This window comes from Typopeltis vanoorti, chromosome 2 (assembly GCF_054136105.1).
Source record: "Typopeltis vanoorti isolate ZY-2024b chromosome 2, IOZ_Tvanoo_1.0, whole genome shotgun sequence".
Taxonomy (NCBI): Eukaryota; Metazoa; Arthropoda; class Arachnida; order Uropygi; family Thelyphonidae; genus Typopeltis; species Typopeltis vanoorti.
This window is the reverse complement of record NC_143550.1, coordinates 16,436,801-16,459,233: the sequence shown is the minus strand read 5'-3', so window position 1 is coordinate 16,459,233 and position 22,433 is coordinate 16,436,801. Positions and strand designations below refer to the sequence as shown.

At 35.4% G+C, this 22,433-nt stretch overlaps 1 protein-coding gene across 1 annotated transcript in view; it reads left to right on the top strand.

Annotated features, from left to right (window-relative positions):
• The window catches only part of LOC150108847 (heat shock 70 kDa protein 14-B-like), a 210,673-nt gene that overhangs the window by 133,499 nt on the left and 54,741 nt on the right, over window positions 1–22,433 (top strand). The window contains exon 6 of the mRNA XM_090403712.1: window positions 10,218–10,346. Coding sequence (XP_090259838.1) covers window positions 10,218–10,346 — 129 coding nt within the window. The remainder of the gene's footprint in view (window positions 1–10,217; window positions 10,347–22,433) is intronic.

The window sequence follows — 22,433 nt, the reverse complement described above, 5'->3', positions numbered from 1 at the left end:
TGTGATGCCTAGCATCAACCTCTCCATTTTTCTTTGAGTTGTTGTTAATTTATTTGCCAGTGCTTTTGTTAGCGACCCAAGTTTCACAACCATATGAGATGATTGGAAGTATACACTGGTTAAATGTCTTCCTTTTTAAACAGAATGGGACATCATTGTTTTGAAAAATGCTTTTCAATTTTCTGAAGCACTCCAGGCAAGTTTAATTCTCCTATTTATTTCCTTTGGGCCCACAGTTTAGATCAATGAGATGACCTAAGTATGTATATGAAGAGACTCTTTCCAAGAAATTGTTTTCTATTATGTTTTTTGGTGTTACAAAATGATTAAACATGATTTTAGTTTTTTTCTCTATTTATTTTTAGACCGACTTGTCTGCTTTCATGATATAGGTCTTCTATCATTATATTAAGGTCTTCTGGAGTGTTTGCAAAAATTATGATATCATCTGCATATCTTAGGTGTGTTAAGTTTCTGTTATTAATTTTTAAACCAAGGTTTGTCCAGTTTATATTATTAAATATTTCTTGAAGGACTGCTGTAAAGAGTTTGGGTGATAGAAAGTCTCCTTGTCTGTCACCTTTTTCAATTGATATTTTATTGCTACTCGTGTGAAGTTGGATTGCTGCTGTTGCAGTGTGGTATATTTCCTGGAGGAGTTCCATATATTCTCCATGAACTCCCTGATAATAATGTTAACTTATGTATGCCCAAATAGGATGTTTAGCTAAGTATAACGTAAGAGGCAGCTCGAGATAGCAAAATGTTGTAAACCAGTAGGTTAAGTCAGTGGTGTTGCGACGTTTCTTATAATATTTATCTCTCTACTTTTTTGTTATAATACGTTTGTACTCTAATCGTTTAGATTAACTTCTATTGTATTATATCTTTCCTTTATCCTACCAGCTACACCATTTATGTTGAGACCTTTTCTTATTTTGTTTGCCTTTTCTTTACTTAATTAGTTATTTACCCTTTATCTACCCTTTCTTAAGTACTCCAACATCCTATCTTTCTTAAATTCAAAACTCGTCTAACACTGTACCTTACTTATACACATTTGTCCCTTATAATTTAAACTCTGCAATCAAATATTCTCACCTTCAATGCTTTGCAGTCCTATTGGCCTCTCTATGTCCTAAACAAACAATCTGAAGAAGTTCACCCTATAAGTATTAACACATTTATATTTATGCTGCGCCATCTAATACCTAGGTAGAAAGGATTCTTGTTCAGGGTGACTCCTTTAGAGAGTTAATGATTATTTGATCAAGCATAAATTTATCTCCCCCTCGCTTGTCCTTTTCTTTCTTACAGTCGTGCTTACTTATTGCATTAGTATTCATGGTTTTATCCCGCTTGGTTCGTTGTTATTTTTATGAGCGGTAGTTTTGAATTCATATAATATAGGCAGATCAGGCAAGTACATGAATGAAACAATTTAATTAGCTTTAAGGTGATACACTATAATACATTTTAAAACAGGATAATATGGTTGCACTCAACTCAGATCAAAAGCTCTAATTAACTTGTACTTATCACACATACTAAATCTTAATAACCTTAAATACAATCATAAAATACAATTCATAGATTATCATTAAGCCATTCGGATACACGTGGCTATCAGTGAACACATCAGCACAATTACACTTTTAGTTTAACATGATTTTGTATCTATTCGGCCTCTTGGGCAAACAATTCTTAACACTGTCTCAGACACGTATCTAGTTGTAGGCTACTCTTACAGTTCTTTAAGTTCAGTCCAATTAAAACGTTCACACAGGAAATTCACTCTCTTCTTACAACTGGAATTAGTATTTCAAAAATCTACATTACCATTTCTGTCCTTGAACTCTTAAAACTTGTTCCCGCCTTGTCTAATCATCAAGGCCCTCAAATGTAATCGCTTTGGAGGATATCTTCCGTAGATCTGTGCGAGTAGAATCTCCGAGGGAAACATGGGAGGTGGCACGGTAACGTCGCCTTGAATGGACGGCTCAATTTAGTTTCTCCATCGTACGACAACATCACAGCTATCCTAGAACACGGACATAGCTTGGCCCAATAATACGAATGCTACGACGGCCGAACTAAGTGCCTTCGCGACTGGCCAGGGACTTCCCTCCTACGACGAGCAGGACCACTCCGAGAGATCAGGAATCAGGAAAAGAAAGATAAGAGAGTCGAATCTTCATGCAAGGCCTTTTTGTTCAATTTTCTCCTCTCGTTAAATCTCGATATTTGCGATAACCGCCAACTCGGTCACGTGTGTCCACGTCAATCTCATTAGATCCCTCTATTATTTCTTCACACGTGTGTCTGCCTCCTCTTCCTGGAAGACGCTTAGGTTTCCCTTTCCAATACTATCATGGATAGTATTGGAAAGGGAAAAATACATGGATTTCTATTATCAGGCCCACACTTAATACAGATTATATTTAAACACTTTATACAATTTTATACAATTCCTTAAACTTTATTTTGACTTGTATTCACAAACAATTTATTTTTTCTATTGCCAACGTTCCATGTTCTCTGCCTGAGTAGAATTAATGTTGTGACCTGAATATTTTAATATAAACCTTTTTAATGCTTATTCGGGACACAACAGTGGCGTAGCTAGAGCTTTTGCCGCCCCTCTCAACACCCATCAAAGATACTACAAAAAGTCGAAACGACATATAGGGAAATAAATGAAAACACTATGTTTATTTTTGAAGTTAACTTCAACATTCTAAAATGTTATTTTTCTTGCTTTTCTGTTAGCAAAATCGTTGATGACATTGGCGAAGTCTATTTCATAGTAACTTAGGTAATTCTTAATCTATTTTATTTAGAAAAATTTCTCTCACAACTAGCACCACTTACAGCATTTGTGAGGAAAATTCGAAGTAGTATTACAATATTTGGAACTGAGTTCTCGAGACTGTATTTAGAATTAACTGCAAAAGTTCAAAAAGTTTCAAAGTGTCGCCAAGGGCGGACCGCACCCCCTAGCTATGCCACTGGGTTAAGTATTGTATATGTTATGTCTAAATATATATGTTACATGCTGAGTAAGTGATAGGCCTTTAACAGCTTTTGTTTGGACTTTCTGATGCATTGTGCAATTGACTTAGCTTAAAATAAACATGTTTTGTTTGTGTAAATCTCTTGCCTGTTCTATTAGTCGATGCACTGTTTCCAAATAAATTACAAACCTGCCTGATTAAAGTAAGAATTGCCACGACTAGCTTTTGAGGAAATAAGTAAATTAAGATTCAGATCTTATGTATGTTCAAACTTAAATTCTCATGCTGTATATATAATTTAGAGTGGTGCAGTCGAAAAACAAATAAATTTCTCTAAATTATACAGTGTGAGTGTTGGTAACCCGTTATAGTGGACAGACTAAAAGCAAGGGTCCTTCACTAACAGAGCGAACATACATAAGATTTAAGATTAGGCATAAAGTGCGCATGTCAGGGCCGGTTTTATCATTAGGTGATCCTAGGCAATTGCCTGGGGGCGCTAATACTTCGGGGCACCCGATTTTGATACATAGTTCCGGAAAAAATTACAATCTTCGAAAAAAATTAGTGAAATCTTAATTAGTAATGAAAAACTGAAGTCAAGCTGTCCTGGTGCTCACTGATGATCCTACATTATTTTCGCCTTTCTCTATTTCTTTCTTTATTATTTTTATAAATATCCACATGTGTAGGTGTACGTGTGCTTGTGTGAATATGACAAAATATATATAGAGAGATAGTGTATAGAGGACGCCTGAATTTTCTTTGCCTAGGGGCATCAGATATTCTCAGACCGGCCCTGCTTCATGTATATGAGAACTGAGTAGAACTTAAGGGTAATTTTAGAGGACAAAGAAATAAAGTAAATTTAAGAAAGATAGAATATTAATTAAAGTAGAGACAATATCTTATAATGCCCCAGCCGAACTTATTATTTTACATAGGGATGGAGAGAGTGGAGAACCCATGTCTGTCTCTTCTATTTGTTTGTAGAATTTTCCTTGCCTAACGAAATAGCCTTAGTTCAATGGTCAACTGAAATAGGGCTGAGATATCAGAAAGAAATTTGGCTTGGATGAGATCTAAGGTATCTCAAAGATACCTTAGATTGGAACATGGGACATTGGTGTATAAGGAGGAGATATCAAAACTGACCATTATGTCAGTGTGTGGAGTGAGAGGTTTTCTATACTGGCTTTAAAGTGGGCTGAGTTTTTTATGTGTGAAGGTGAGTTGCCAGTATATTGTGTGAACATTATGGCTAAATGTTTGGCTAATTTTTATGTGGGGGAATCAATGTCATCCACAATGGGACGTGATGGTGCATTTTGCTAATGGATTTTTGGTAGAATTAAAAGGATTTAGTCTGTTAGTAACTTCCACAGGACAACAGGTAACTTTCTTAAGGAGCCTGTGGAGTGTTCTGATTGGGTGCTGGTGGGATCATATTCTATATGGAGTTGATAGACTGATCTAAAAGTAAAGAGGCAAGCTTGCCTGTGTAATCTGGTTGGTTTAGAACCAGAGTGCCATTTCCCTTATCTGCTTTAGTAATTGCTATTTTTCTGTTGTTTTTCATTCCTTGCAGAGCTTAAGTCTTCTTTTGATAGGTTGCTTTTTGGTGGTTTGGCTTGGGTAAGAACACTGGCTGCATCCAGTCTGATATTGTGGTGGAATATCTAGAAATCTGGCTATCTGGAAAGTTCTGCAAACAGATAGAGGTGACAGCCATGGATTCTCCATTCTCTCCACCCCTAGCCATCTTCTTTATGGACAAGTTTGGTGAAAAACTCTAACTCTGCCCCACATAAAGCCACTGTTTGGTTATACTATGTGGATGATGTGCAAGACATGCCGCCAAATGTTTGCCATTTGGCCGCATGTCTTGGATACACTCCACAATTTCTCAACACACTTCATCAGTCAATACCCCAGGATCCAGTTTACCTTGGAAAAGGAAAACAATAGTCTCCCTTTCCTAGATACTCTCATTACACGTCAGCCTGATGGATCCCTGGCTTTCTCTATTTACAGAAAACCTACACATACAGGTAGATACATTCACCAGCAGTCACACTCTCCCCTTGCCAACAATATGGGATTATAAAAACCCTGTATAGCATGGAAAAATGAATCAGTTCAGATAACAATGCTCTAACTACTGAACTTAACCGTCTCATGCATAAGGGTCTCATATGAGGACATATATTTTCCCTCATAATAATTATTCATTCATAATTTAGTGCTACTATATGCATGTAGTCCTCATCTGGGGAGACCAAAGTGTTCTCCCCAGACCTAACCACAGAACGAAACCGCATCCTCGACACGTTCTCAGCCAATGGCTACCCCCCCCCCCAAAAAAAAAAATCCAAAAAATATTAAAACCAGTAAACCACAACCCCCCCCTCCCCCTCACAACAAGGATTACTCTAACTCCATCACCATACTTTACATCCGAGGCACCTCAGAAAAAATCACAAAAATCCTAAAAAAACATAACTTAACTTCTTGTTACAAACCATATAAAAAATTGGCATCCCTTATCCGCTCAACAAAAGACCAACCTCCCCCCCTAGACCTACCTGGGGTGTACCAGGTCCCTTGCAGCTGTAAGCTGTCCTACTTCGGCCAAACAGGCAGGACAGCAAATATCAGAATTTCGGAACACAAGGACTACATCCGGTTTCACCAATACAGCCACTCTGGTCTTGCTGACCATGCTCTGGATACCTGCCATAGAATACGGTGGAAAAAAGCCAGGATAATACACCGTAGCAAATACAGATATGAAAAGCTTTTCATAGAATCAGCTTCAGCCCTAAGAAACAAACCAAACCTCAACAAATTTGGCTGCATGAGACTTCCTCAAATTTGGGAAACTTACATCAGAAGACCTCCAGCCCAATCGCCCAAGAATACCAACATTGCCCGCTAGAGGGCACCATCAGGACTTTAGGAGAAATAATAGCTTCATTCTTCTTACTCATTTATTGTTTGTGCTGTGCCTGCGTGCACGTATCTTGTACATAAGTTCTTGAAAATGGCAGCGTGACGTTGCCGAAATATAGAAATATATTAAAATTTATTTTAATGTATATCCTAGTACGTTGTAATTTCCTGAAATAATATAGTGAAAATGCATAACCAACGTCTAAGCCTTTCAACGAGGATCACAACCAGTTATAAACCAAATAAGAAATTGGCAGCACTTATCTGCTCCACCAAAGACTAGCCTCCTCCCCCAGACCTACCTGGAGTTTTACCAGGTCCCTTGCAGTTGCAAACTGTCTTACTACAGCCAATATCAGGATATCTGAACACAAGGACAACATCTGGTTCCACCAATACAGCCACTCAGGACTTGCTGACCATGCATTGAACACCCACCACAGTATACGCTGGAAGAAGGCCACTTTATTGCACTGTAACAAGCACAAGTACGAAAGATTATTCCTTGAATCAGCCTCAGCTCTGAAAAACTTCCCAAACCTCAACAAATTTGGGTGTATGAGACTGACCCAAATTTGGGAAGCTTACGTTCTAAGATCATCAGCCCAACAATCAGAACAACCGAATTTAGTCCATTAGGGGGGCACCTTTTAGGACTCTAGGACCGACTTCACTTGCCTTTCTTCAGCATCATTTGCATAGTGTGAGTGCCTGCTTGCACATATCATTGTTTTGTGATCCCTGAAGATAGCAATGTAACATTGCTGGAATATAGGTAGTTATTAATTAAAGTTTTTATAATTAATAATTTAGTTTATGTAGTCATTTCCTAAAAAATTAGAAGTGTAATTAGAAACAGCATTTACTTACACAAAAAAGATACTTTAACAATTGCAGAATTGTTGGTTTTGTGAGTTTTCAATGCCAGAATAGTTAAGGAAAACAGAATTACAATTAAAAAATGTATAAAATTTAACATTGTAACATTGTTTCTCATGATTGTAACATTGTATAATAATACAATGTTACAATCATGAGAAGAGCTCAATCCATTAGAGTTTAAAGTAAAAACAATTCAACTAGAACATAAAAAAAATAAAAATAAAAAAAAATAAAGTAGGTGATTGGAATGCATTGCCTGAAAGTGTAGTGAATACATTTAAGTCGAGGTATGCTGAGCTGTTCATGTGAGAATGTGACTACCTGCGAAGATTCTCTTGATCCCATGGAGAGCTTATGATGATAGTAAATAAAATAACACAATGTATTAAGTAAGATAACCTCCAAAACTAGGGAATGTCTTGCACAATCATTCCTATTTATTTTGATTGATGAATAAGAGTCACATAGGTTTTGTGTAATACTTTTGTTGTTTTCTATTAAATCTTGTGTCTGAAAGAAACAGCAACAATATCAAACTCATGGAATTTAATGTAATCTTCATGCTATGTGTATCTATTCAATAATATGAATGACCACATTTTCATCTAAAAATCGAGATGTAAGCAGAAGAATTCATCATTAAATATTAATACCAGAATCACTTACTTTTAATATTTTTATTTTAAAATTTTCTAGCCATTGTCAGTACCGTTATAGGAAAACTAAAAAGAACAACAATTTAATTGAAAGCACGTGATATTATTTGCACTATACGTTGCAGGAGAATAGCTCCATCTGCATTTATAGATATTCAAAATAAATTAATTTAGTTAATTATTTTTAAATATAAGCAAAATTTAATTACAATTAAGGAACACATGAATGGTGAGTATTAGTTACGATAACTTCCCAAAATTGAGAAAGTTCTAGGTAATCGCTTTTGTTCATGTTCGGATTGTGAATATGTGCTTCACAGCTTTCTTTGTAGAGTCTTTCCAGAATAAAATAATTTTTGTGTAAGATTTTGTTTTATTCCACTGAATTCTATGTTTTGTAGATAAAGCATGCCTTGCTAAACTGGATTTGTTGGGTTCTTTAAGAGAAATATATTCTTCATGTTCTTCAATTTGTGCAGTTAGACCAGTTTGTCCAGAGTTCCTATGAGAAAGTGACTGGAGGGAGGTTAGACTCCTCTGACAGAGGAGTCACCAATTAATGGATTGCCCTCTTTTTTTTATACAATCACAAATTTATAGAGATGTTTTGCATGCACCACCCTAAATATGTGAAAGTTAGTTCAAAAAGAGACAGCTAATCTTGACAGGAAATCAGAACATATCAAAAGCAAGATGGAAATTAAGTAGAATCTTTTTTGATAGCATTGAAATCATCAAGTTATCTTTATGTCCCCAATTTTCTTTTATCCCACTTGACAATGGCAAGTAGATCAGTCAATATTAAGATATTGGTTATGGAAGATCTTGAACTTGAATCACTTGTGTGCTACAAGTTTTCTTGAATGAAGAAGTGCAATGGAGAGATCGTAAGGTAGTATAAGGAAGGGAAGAGCATTGGCGAGAGTACAGAACATTGAGTACTCCAGCACTGATGAAGAAATTTGATAAGAGGAAGGCATTCACCTTGACTTGCAAGGAAGGAACAGAGAAGAAACTCACTGGCTTCTTCTCTGCTCATGCATGTAAGGTGTCACTCTAAAGAGAAAGTCATGCCAAATAACTCTTCTCATAATTCTAATGGAATAAGGATGTGATAATAACTTATTAGTTTGTCAGTTTAAGTTCTTGGATAGTTTCATCAGATTATTTAAGAAGCTTTTTGGATTTTTATCTGTATTTGTAAATGACTTCAGTCTCTCTTCAATCCATTCTGTTATTCTTCACTATAGCATATTTTTGCTGACAATAGTTTTTCCTTATTAAAATCATCAGAGTCTTTCTTATGCTCTTCAAGATAGATATAGCAACTTTCAGATAATTCTTTTACAGCAATCCCTCAATTAATGTGCCTGATGTGTTCTTTAAAACAGGCACATTAAGCGAAAACACACTAATTGAATATAATAACCTATGAGAAAAAGTATAATTCGTTCCTCAAATTTCTTTTTTGACCCTTAATTTTTTTCGTAAAAGAATAGGGTATATCCTAGTTAAAGGAAAATCATGAAGCTGAAAGACAGTAAAACATATTCAGAATATAAATTTATTATTACACTTCTTAACAAAGAATTGAGCTAACGTAGTTTGCCCGGCATTCTGTTTCTTTTTTTCATACAACTGACAGTCTGGCCTTATTGTCTCTTCTACTGCTTCTCTCTTCATCAGGGTCAGCCTCTAAGCATTGCTGCTTAAAAACTTCGATTGTACGAAAAATATTTTCAAATTGTTTCTGTGAAATCTCTTTTGGGCTTGTGATTAAATTTTCTGCATATTCTTCAGGATCTCCTACTGTGCATCTAAATTTAGCAGGTCAGAATCACTCAATTTCTCAGAATGAGATTTAATTTACTTAGATTCATTTGAAAAGCCTCAAAAATCAATAGCACAATATGGATGAATGTGCTTTTAAATGGCTCACATATTGCTAGCAGGCCAGTTTCATCGACATTAAATATTCATTGGTCACAATAGCCCCCCCCCCCCCCCCTCTTCCACAATTTTCTTCAAAATCTCAATAATTTGTGGCCACCTCCTTATCTGCACTTGCAGCTTTGCCTGTGATTAAAACATTATGTAAGCTATTCGTGGAATTCTTCTTTTTCATCATTGATAGCCCTTTCTTTCAAGGTTGCAAAGAGACTTAATGCTTTTGATTTAATAAAGTCAGTGCTTAGCAAGATCCATTTTTAGTTATAATCTTTTTTTTGTAACTATTTTTGGTTACAAAGTGTTTTTGATTCTTTCAATGAGATTTCTTTTCGAATCATTTTCACACTTCTTTTTTGCTCACTAATTCGTTTACTCATGATGAATGAAAGGTTGGGAAAATACTTTAAAATAAAAAAAAAAGTAAGGAAAACAATTGCAAAGGAGGTAAGAGATATGATAATCAAAATGCTATGTAATTCATAGACGACATAAATTTTGTCAGTTAATTTGGAATATGGTGTACATGAAAATAGTGTAGTATGCCATTAAAAAATAACTTTATAAAATGTTTTAAATTGGTAACTGGATTATTTCATCCTGGTGAGTGATTTTTTTTTTAAATAGTTAGCCATAAAAAGTGTATAGATAGAAAATTTTTAAAATCTGTAAAAATTTTTTAGATGTATTTAGGGCACACTAATTGGAGGTGCATTAATCGAGGGATTGCTGTATAGATAAATCTGAACATGAAATTCTTTTTTAGGTTGTTTTAACTGGAGGTTCAACAAAAATTCCTCGTTTGCAAGAGCAGTTAAAGGACATGTTACCTTTTGCAGAATTGTTGAATAGCTTACCTCCAGATGAAGTTATTGCTCTTGGTGCAGCAGAGGAAGTAAGTATTTGAATATCATATTAGTATTACAAAATAAGAACAAACTCTTCCCAAAGATATTCTAGAATATGAAATTTCTGTTTGATGTTTTTCATTCAGGCTCAGAGCCAGACAACTCTAGGTGACCTCTACATTGGCTTTAAGAAATGCAGAGAACTGATAAGGACTTTTGATCTAATGTCCACTCCTGATTTTCATGTGGTGTAGCTTGTTACTAAGTGTCCACTGGATACCGAACAAACAAGGATGGGCTGCCAGGTTGGGACTTAGCCAAATTGTGTACTGTATTGGCTGAAACTAGAAACAAACTTTCTGCAACATAAATGATATGTCTTTGGCTGGGCTTTGATAAGCAAGTTCCTGATGTTTTTGTCAGGGGAACAAGATGGACAATGAAAAATCAGCTATTGGAACAATAGCTGATTTTTCATTGTTCAATCAGTAGAATCGAAGATAGTGCTATCAAAATAAATATGAACAGAAAAGAAATTAAACTAGCAAAATTAGGGAAGTACTACTTTGACATAATTAGTGTTACTGAGGTGACGAAGACTATGTGACATCATGCTAAATAATAAATATAGGTTTATATTCAAGCAATGTCTGCACGGTTATCCTAATGGCTATGCACTTCACAACCATATGTCTGTGGAAGGACTGTTCTAGGTTCTATTCTCGTTGATGACATGAAGAACTCAAGGATCTTCCTCAGCCATAGCCAAGTTAGCCAGTCTTGCCGTAGGCAGCAGGGTCCCCCCCCCACACACACACACGTTTATCTGAGGTTTTTCATCCCTCAAACAGGCAAACCGGCCCCATCAACACACAAGATACAGCCATGGAATATCGTAGGCAAGGAAGGCAATGGGAAACCACCTTGCTCATTTCCCTAGATGGTGGCATGTATATATATATAGCTCCCCTAAACAGCCAAAAGGCTATAACTACGACAACATATTCAGGCAATAATGATCAGCAAAAGGAAGGAGTAGCAGTAGCATTCTTCAGATTGATTTGCAGACTCAACCATGTAGAGTTATGTAGAACAAAATCAGCATAAGAAGAATTGAAGATGGGTACTATCAACATGACAGGGGGGGGGGAATAAAAATGGCAGAAGAACTGGAGAAGTACCACACAGATATAATTAATGTTACTTAGATAAAGAAGATTAAAACAGGTGATACCCTGCCAAATATTGAATATAAGATGTTGTGTTTGGACAACAGTAATCAGGAAAAGGAAGGAGTAAGTGATATCATTCAACAATGAACATGAAGATAAATTTCAATGTGAGAAAACAATTAAGAAGCTTATTTTCAAGCAGAGTTATGTTGTGAGCAAAATTGGAAATTGGATGATGAAACTGTGTGTGTATAGAACCTTCCTGCAGAAGGTTCTATTAAGGAGGAATTTTTTTGGAGTCATTAGAGAAGGCATCTGACATAAAGAAAATGGAGAAGAAAATTTGAAGAATAAGGCAAAGCTAATAACAATGGCAAGTGCCTGCTGGAGTTCTCTTCAGACATGGCTTATTCATCAGTAATACATTGTTTCAACATAAAGATGTGCACAAATTCACCAGGATAGAGAGAGAGAAGATACAAGAAACATATTGTTGATTACATTATTATTGATAGTAATATCTTCACACTGGTTCTACAAGATTATACTGAAATTTGAAATAGGAAGTGATCCTCACTTAGTTTAAAGCAGGATAAAAATGAACATCATATTATATGGGTCTTGAAAAATTATTAACTCTAGGTCTAAGTGTTAGATCTGATTATAATGTCAGAGGGGGATTTCAGTTAAAGACATAACTATTTTGTCTCTGGTTGGTTGGTGAAAATGATCATGCAGTACTCACTTGGGAAGCGGCTAAGTTTATGAATGTTCATTCAGAAAAGGTTACATGCTGAACTACAAAGCAGGAAATAATGACCACCTGAGGAGTATGCTGGGTTCTGTATGTTATGGTATCAATTATTGGATGGGAAGGATATCGACAGTGCATAGGAAGTATTTGAAAAATACTTAAATGATATGATATCAGAATGTTACTGTAGAGTTCAAAGAATAAATAGAGTATGTGTGAAATGGATGTGTAAACTAATTAAGAAAGAGATTTGTAAGAAAAAGATGATGTGGAAGGAAGATTGCATGATGATGTCAATTAGGATAATTATAAGCAGCCGGCTAGAAGAGTTATAAGTGTTATATGGAAAGCTAAGTCCAAGTATGAAAAGAAACTGGCTCTGCAAGTTAAAGACAGCTGAAAAGAATTCTATTGTTATGCTGCTAGTAAAAGAAAGATTGCTATCATCTGCATAGCATGCTATTTTTGTGTCATTTATTATATGAGGATGAATATTGTTCATATAGATGAGAAATAGGAGTGTGCTTAGAACAGAACTTTGTGAGACTCCAGCCCAAGTTCGATGTATGTTGGAAGAAGTTCCATTAACTTTTACTGTCATTTTTCTTCCTTTCATGAGATCTGAAATCCAAATTAATGTATTCCCCTTTTTCAGTATTGTATGCAATTTTTAGTAGCTTTTGTCTCCACATAAGATCGAAGGCAGCTGTGAGATCCAAGAATATTGCTGTCGTTTTCTTTGGTGGGTTTTCTTGAACACCATCTATGATTATTGGCAAAGATAAAGTAATTGATCTTCTGTACTTTATCTTTACTTTATTCTTCTGTACTTTATTCTGGCAGAAGTTGATCTTGTTATTTTCTAAGAGCCAATTCATAAGTCTAGTATGTATTATTCTTTCGTTTAGTTTGCAGAGAGTGCTGTCAAAGCTATTGGTCTTTAGCTTTTACAGTCACTAGGGTTTTTGTTAGGTTTTAGTAAGGGTATAATGACTGATGTTTTCCAGATGTTTGGCAGTTTATCTGTATTCCAGGAAGTATTAAATACCTTCAGAAGTTAGTTTTTGATTTTTACTCCCATGTTTTTAATCATATATCGAAAGATAAGATCTATACTGGGTGATTTGCCAGGGTCAGTTTGACTTATTGCTATTTCTAATTCTGTCATTGTGAGGTCCCGAGTAAAGATGTCTTCAAAAGGATAGGTTTTGGATTGTGGTAACAGATGTTTTGCAATTTTCCTGCACCTTTTTTTGTCTTCGTTGTTATATTGCAGTTTGCTTACTTTTGAGTAATGTTTGACTAGTAAATTTGCATATGTTTGTTTGTTGCTGCTGTATTGGTTCTGAGGAGACTGTGTTTGAAGAGTGATCAGTATCCAGAAGTGTTGCATTGTTTAATAATTTGATGATGTACCAGTGTTTTATTTTTTTTCTTTGATCTAGTGTATTGCAGAATTCTTCTCATTTTTTTTGCTTGCAGTTAGAAATCTCATCTTCTATGTTTTGAGTTAATTCTATTAACTTCTTTCTGTTGTCTTCTGTATTATTTTGTTTTAACTGTTCGGTGATCATAGCATTGATATTATGATCTTTCCAAAATTGAGCCCAGTTGTTTTTCCTGAGTCCCCTGGGAATTGAATTTTTTGCTGCTCTTTGTTCGTTGTTAGTTAATTCTAATAGTTGCTGATCAAGTTCTTTACTAGTGGATATGCCTGTGCAATATGTTTCTAATAGTTGTGTGTATTTGGGCCAATTTGCTTTTCTGAAGTTTCAAGATCTCTTTTTCTGTGGCTTTTGGTCTAACAATTTAATGGTTGTGATGATAGGCCTGTGATCACTGATGGCATTGTTTAGTATTTTCCACTGGGTAAGATTTACAGTTTCATAATCGACTGCTCTGATGTCTAATGCTGATTCTGTACCCGTTGTTTTTGGCAATATGTATTTTGCTTGTTGTTTATGATCTCAAGGTTTAGATCATCAATTATGTCCTCGATTTGTGCTCCTTTATGATCTGGTAGTGGAGAGCCCATGTTGGGCTTTTGGCATTTAGATCTCCTAAAAGGATCTTGGTATCTGATGTTGTTTGACTGTGTTTCTTAAGTAGTTCTTTGTTTATATCTGTGTTACCTGGGTGATATGCATTGACTTTTGTAATATTTATATTGCTATTTGTAGTTGATACTATTTACTGCTATTCGTAGTTGATATGATTTCTTTATATTTAATGTGTTTGGTCCATAAGAGTAGCTAGACCTCTACCAGAATGATCTGGAGAGATCTAGCCTTTGATTTGAAGTTCAGATTTTGATTTAGTTTAGTTTCTTGTAGATATGCAATGTGGATGTTATGTTTGTATAAAATGTTCTTGAAAAATTATTAATTGATATAAGACCTAACACAGAAAGTTAGGGAAACTGAATTCTAATGGGAGGAATAATGAGAATCTTTGTATAAGAGAGATCCACAATGTTAGGTAACTGTGTTAATGAGAAATGGATATTATTATGGAAATGGTTATGAAAAGAGAGAATGATTCTGTGTTCGTCCAGTTCTGACCTATCAAGCATATGTAATGGTGTCTGCATAAGTAAGGAACTAGATAAGAACAGAGATCTGCAAGTTGGCACTCAAAAAAAACATATTTTTTTGGATGTTATGCTGAAGTATGTTGAGATTCCTCGTAGCATATTTCTCATCAAGATCCTGGACTGCAGTTCTCGACTTCACTGGACACAGTAGTATGATTCTGATCAGAACAGATGCTCTTCATGGAATTGGGTGTGCCAGAGCCCTGTTAGCCAGCAATTTTCATGGTTCTCTGTGGGCCTCCACAGCTACCATAACAGCTCGTGGCCCTCGAAGTCCCCACTGTCTTTCACCCTACTGGACAATCTCCTACTTCTTGCCACTTCTGCCTTGCACATGGACAAATGCCTCGTACATGGGGTTGGACTTCTGCAAAGCAAAGCTAAACTACCAAAAAACACAATGATTAACTTAAATTTCCTAGAACCATGTTCAAAAAAGGATTCACATCATGGAAATAAAAGAAAAGGACTTGACACTATACATCACTTAAATAATCTAAACCATGTCATTGCCTACACTGACGGATTATCTGATGAAGCTATTGGAAGTTTTTTCCCACTTGGTTAGACTATAATAAATTTAGTTTAATTCTTTATCCAAGTGTAAGCAAACAAACTTTGCACCTGAAGTATCTTCAGGACTGAGGCAACTCGTGGTAAAGGTGGACCAAGCTCTCATCACTCCTTGTCTTAGTGTCCTGAAGTCACTTCAGGCGCAAATTGTTTGCTTACACTTGGATAAAGGATTAAACTAAATTTATTATAGTCTAACCAAGTGGAAAAAACTTCCAACATCTTTCTCTAAATCCAGAATAATTTAATAATAAGGTGAGACACCTTTTGACAACTTGTATAGGTAAATATGACTTCTCCATTGCTTCTGCCTTAGTATCACCACCTCTGGGTCTGGCTCCCACTGACGAGACCTCAATAAAGGTCGAAACCGGTCTGGGTAGTGACACCCTTCCCTTAATGCATAGCATTATACATGTCTGCAAGGAGATGTGCTTTGCATTATGGGAGATACTAAAGACAAGGAGTGATGAGAGCTTGATCTCCACCTTTACCAGGAGTTGCCTCAGTCTTGAAGATACTTAGGCACAAACTTTGTTTGCTTACACTTGGATAAAGGATTAAGCTAAATTTATTATATCTGATGAAGCACTCAACTGAGAAGAGCAGAGGTTTTTCTTAACTCTACCTGGAGGTGAGGAAATGCAAATCAAAACCACAGTTGCAACATAGCTTCAAACTTCACTTGTGAATTAACAGTCATACAAGCAACTCTCAAGTTCTATCTCTCTAAGTAAGTAATAAAGAAGGAATATCCATCTACAGTGACTCCAAATCTGCACTTGAAACACTAAAACAAAACTCACACAGGAAATCCATGAACAATTAACAACTTTAAATTTGAAAAATAAGAACTGTACACTGCATTGGATACCAGCTCATGTAAATATTGAAGGCAATGAGAGAGCAGACAGACAGACTAGCCAAAGAAGCAAGATACTTAACTCAATAATTACACCCACTTCACTAACTGATTCTAACTCTGTTGCAAAAATAAGATTGGTAAAACAAACTATCAAGAAGAAGAAGAGTGCAATTAATGAAAATAGAGGAATAAACACAATCATCACCAGACTAAGGACAGAATGTTTTAAAGGCATGAAAATTCATCCGGACAGTACTAGAAGCTATGAAACATGCAAGAACTGTCCAGGGATCAAACTAACACCTGCCCATATCTATTCTTGTCCAGCAATTGCCGCTGTTCTGTGGAAAATTGGCAATAACCCTATAGAAAAGCTCTACTCCATCAAAGTTCGACAGATTGCCAAAGCAGTTCTATAGGCCCCACAGTCATATCTAGAAGCTCTTTAATGGACTCGACAACAACAAAAGAAAGAATGAATTTAAAAGAACAACTCAGCTGAATGCAGATGGTTTGCGGGTGATTGATGCAGAAGTGATTGTACAACTAATGAGCAGACATTTTAAGATTTGAAACCATCAACTTTGAATGCATGCTGGAAAGCTACTTGGCCAGAATGTGTGAAAAGAAAAACTCTGTACCTTTGCATACAACTGAATATCCCAATATCATCAGATTAGTGTATGCAAGGGGTGGAGAAGGATTTGATGATTTTTCGTTTGCAGATATTGAAGAATTGATGGTTGACAAGGCTGTTAGTGATGACGAAATAATAGAAGCTGTCCTTGAGAATCTCGATGAAAAAGAAATAAGTGATGATGATAATAATGAAGAGATTCCATTCACTGCAGAATTAATTTAAGGACTTCAAATGGCTAGTAAATTGTAAAGTAATTTTCTTATACATGTTCCAAATACTGAACGAGCTGAACAGTTTAAACATGAACTGTAGTCATGTATGGTGCGATATGAAGAATTATACAAAGCATCTAGTCAAAACAGTATCTCAATGATTAATTACAGAGTTTGTGGTAAAAAAAAAATCAACCTTCAGAATTATTGGAAATCAGTGTGCTAATTTAGTTCCTTTTACTGAAGAAGACGTTTCACCATTGCAGTATGAAAAGGACAGCCAAATTATTTCAAGTGATGGAAGTGATTTAATTCCAGTCTCACACAAACGAATGTGGCTACTGCCAGAAAGTGACGGTGAATAAAATTAACTAATAATAATATGTGTGGGTATATTTGGGCCTTTATAATTTCTGCTTTATTAGTGACACTATTTGCTTTAAGAAAGATACATATGTATATACTTTAAATAAGTATTTAAAATAAAAGATATTCCATTAAAATTAGAGTATTATTCAATTATTTTCATATGTTTTGTTTGAAAATAACTTATTGTTCGTATTGAGTTTTCCCATCTGGAACCATTCTTCTATTTTTTCATACGCACTGTTATCTTTTTTACATGGTTTTCATTTACATTTCACTTACTGTTTTTTCTGGAACCAATCTACTGTATAAATCGAGAATTGCGTGTGTGTGTGTGTGTGTGTGTGTGTGTGTGTGTGTGTGTGTGTGTGTGTGTGTGTGTGTGTGTCATCATCATCAAATTCCTGCCATGTACCCTCAAGGGGTGTACAGGATATGATAGTACTACATGAAAAAAATGACATCATTCCTAACTTCCTATCTACAATTTTCCTCCAAATCAGTCTGTTACTTGTCAAGACTCCAATATTATCAGATCTTATATTTCTATCATCTAAGGCACTTTGTACCGTATCAATCCACCTATATCTTGGTCTTCCTCTGTGTCGTTTTGCTGCCAGCCTGGCAGAGAACACTTGTTTTGCTAATCTTTCTTCGCCCATTCTGTTTAAGTGACCATACCACCTGAGATTAGCTCTGCTAACACATTCCTGGATGCTGACAATGTCAAGTTCTTTCCTAATATCCTCATTTTTAATATGCTGTTGCCATTGATGCCATCTGTTCACACCTATACATTTACATTTACATATACATATATCATTTACATTTCACTTACTGTTTTTTCTGGAACCAATCTACTGTATAAATCGAGAATTGCGTGTGTGTGTGTGTGTGTGTGTGTGTGTGTGTGTGTGTGTGTGTGTGTGTGTGTGTGTGTGTGTGTGTGTGTGTGTCATCATCATCAAATTCCTGCCATGTACCCTCAAGGGGTGTACAGGATATGATAGTACTACATGAAAAAAATTACATCATTACTAACTTCCTATCTACAATTTTCCTCCAAATCAGTCTGTTACTTGTCAAGACTCCAATATTATCAGATCTTATATTTCTATCATCTAAGGCACTTTGTACCGTATCAATCCACCTATATCTTGGTCTTCCTCTGTGTCGTTTTGCTGCCAGCCTGGCAGAGAACACTTGTTTTGCTAATCTTTCTTCGCCCATTCTGTTTAAGTGACCATACCACCTGAGATTAGCTCTGCTAACACATTCCTGGATGCTGACAATGTCAAGTTCTTTCCTAATATCCTCATTTTTAATATGCTGTTGCCATTGATGCCATCTGTTCACACCTATAATCTTTCTCAGGACTCTCATATCTGCGGTCTCTAGTCTTTGGTCAAGTGTTTTACTTCTGACCCAGTTCTCAGATCCTTAAGTTAAAACTAGTTTAAACACTGTCTTGTATACAGCTAATTTAGTGTTCCGACTAATTTCTCTCTTATTCCATATGAATTTATTCAGTTGACTTCCAACCATACCAGCTTTGCTAATTCTGTTGTCTATTTCTATATTTAATTTACCACCTTCACTAAAAATCGTGCCTAAGTAGCTGAAATGTTTTACTTGTTCCACGGGTTGTCCATTCACAACACAGTTGACATTTTCAATGATTCTGCCTATTTTCATTGTCTTTCATACTAGACCTTCATACCATATCTATTACAACAGTTATTCAATTTAGTCAGAGAATTTTGCAGACTTGTAGCGGATTTATTGATAAGTATAACATCATCCGCATAAAGCAAAGAGCTGACATTAAAATCTCCAATTTTGTTATCATGTTTAATACCACTTTCCTTCATGATGTGATCCATATAGATAATGAATAACAGAGGGGATAATATACATCCTTGTCTCACACCAGATTTAACATTAAACCACCTTCCTGTACTTCCTTCAATTCTGACTGATGACTTACAACTCAAATAAAGACAAAGTATTGCTTAATATAATGCCCCATTGACACCATATAACTGTAGCGTATTGAATAGCTTCTCTCTTGGCACCTTGTCATATGCCTTTTCCAAATCGACAAAACTTAAATACAGATCTTTGTTATATTCCCATGCTTTCTCGACTATTTGTCGTAAAGTGATGATCTGATCCTGACAGCCTCTATTTGGCCTGAATCCAGCTTGTTCTTCACAAAGCTTTTCTTTCACAATTCTTCTCAACCGTTTCTCAAGTATACTTGCATAGATCTTGCCAGGAACACTCAGTAGGGAAATACCTCTGTAATTCTCACATTCAGTTTTATTTCCCTTTTTATATATGGGTACTATGAGAGCTCTACTCCAATCATCGGGAATTCGTCCCTCTGTCCAGGCTTTCTGAACTATGCAGTGCAGCCACTGTAAGAGTTTTATACCACCATACTTCAGCATTTCTGGTCGAATATCATCTACTCCTGCTGCCTTTCCACATTTCAAGCCTTTGATGGCTTTTTCTACTTCAAGTATGGATATGTATTCCTGACTGCATGCCTGGTCAGTGTTTTTTACTACTGTGCTGTCATCACTGCTTGTTTCATTTAGCAGTTTTTCAAAGTAATTACTCCATACTTCAAGGATATCTTTTTCTCCCGTTTTCATGTCACCTGTATCATCTCTAACTCCTTTTACAGCACTCTTTCCTCCATTCCTATGCTTCTTCAACAATCTCCAGAATATTTTGCCACCTTCTTGATATTTATTTTCTATATTCTTGCCAAAGTCCTCCCATGACTTTTGTTTAGCTAGTTTTACACAGTGTTTAGCATTCTTGCATTTGTCTCTGTATTCTCTAAGAGCACAAGCTGACTTATTTGACAGGAACTTTTGATATGCTTTCTTCTTTTCCTTCACTGCCTCTTTAACTTCCTGTGTCCACCAGGGAGTTCTGATTTTTTTATCCTTGCAGACAACCTCAAGGTTTGATTCCTGTTCTCAAACTCTTTCATTTTTTCTTCAATAATCTTTGTGTATTTTAGTCTACATCTATACAGTTCACATCTGAGAGCTGCTCCATTTTTATTCGCTTTAAAACTTTCTTAAATGTTATTCTTTTCAATATGAAATTCAATTTTATCCTGCTCAAGACTAAATAGTGATCACTTCCAATTTCAAATCCTCTGTACACTCTGGTGTCCTGCACCCGGGAGAAAACATCACTCTCAACAATAACATAGTCAATGAGACTTTTCTTATTCCTTGCTTCTTCCCTCCATGTGAATTTGTGCACATTTTTATGTTGGAACATGGTGTTAGTAATAACCAGTTCATGTCCTCAGCAGAAATCCAACAGATATTTGCCATTATTATTAGCTTTGCTCTTTTCTCCAAATTTTCCCAAAATATTTTTGTATGTCTCACAATCATTTCCTATTCTGCTATTTAGATCCCCAACAATGACCAACTTTTCCTTTTTCATTGTGTCAGTTGCTTTTTCTAAACCCTCAAACCATTCCTCCACTTCTACCTTAACAGAACCTTCTGTGGGATCATAGGCACAAATAAGTCTCATTGTGTAGTTCCCCATTCTCATATTTGCCCACATTACTCTACTTGAGACTGACTGCCATTCAAGAAGATTAGCCTCATATTTTGTGTTGAATACTATGGCTACTCCTTTGACTACAAACTGAGAGATACCAAAATAGAAAAAAAAACTACAGTGGTATCTCGCTAATCCAAACCTCTTTAGTCCGAACCCTTCAGTAATCCAAACTAGGGTTTGAAAGAAAAAAAGTTTTATTTATTACATATTATTATATTGTGTACTATTATTTTTATTTAATAATTATTATTTTAACTATTATTATTTATTTTATTATTATTACAGTAGAGTATTTTTTCACGTTGTCGATTGTACGGTTATACAGTAGGTCTATTTTGATTTATTGTGTGTTCACGTTTGCCTGGGAAGCCTTCGAACCTGAAGCAATTCGAGAATCATGGAAAAAACTGTGGCCTTCTTGAATTTACCAAGATAACTATGGTGATGCACAAAAAGAAGAAATTCAAAACATGCATTATTTGGTTAAAAATATAAATCCAGATGTTGAAATTTCACAAATAGATGGTACAGAATGGAAAAAGAGTAACATATAAAGAGGCAGTTGACAATTTTAATATGTGTATAGAATGGGCTTAGCAGAATGATACGCCATTCCACAAAATTTTATTGCTAATGCAGCTCCGAGAAGAAGCATTCGAAAAAAGTTTAGCTTCCAAGAAGCATAAGAAAATCTGTGACTTTTTTTACAAAGAAATAAAAAAAAACTTTTTTGTATTATTTTGTGAAACTTTTTTTTGTGGGTTGTGTACTAGAAAGTAATATTTTTTACACAAATTAAGTTATGTACTGATAGTTTTTTATTGCAGTTTTATTAAATCAGAATCCTCAACAATAGAGATACATACAAACTAAATTTTTTACTAAAATAAATTTGTGTAGTGTATTATTTTAAGTTTTACATTACAGTATAGTAGCTTTTTTTCTGTCAGATTTTATTTACAGAATTAAATTGATGTACCATTAGCATCTGATTATTTTTGTCTTAAACGCTAGTTATTGTTGTCTCTTGGGCGAAAATTCGATAATCCAAACTTTTCGTTAATCCGAACGAGCACGGTTTTTATTTGTTCGGATTAGCGAGATACCACTGTATTTGAATTCGCAACTAGTTTCTTAGAAAACTTCATCAGGTGCATAACATGAAAAAAGAAATGCAAAAATATACATTACAAGAGAACAATAGTTATAAATTAACTTGCAAACGTATTGTTGACATTTTAAGGCATTCTGGATGCCATAGTATTGTTGGACACATTCATGTGGGCATAATCTAGAGGCATAATCTTTCCAAACTTATGGATGTAAAGGCTCCCTTGGAAAAATTAAAATATTTCA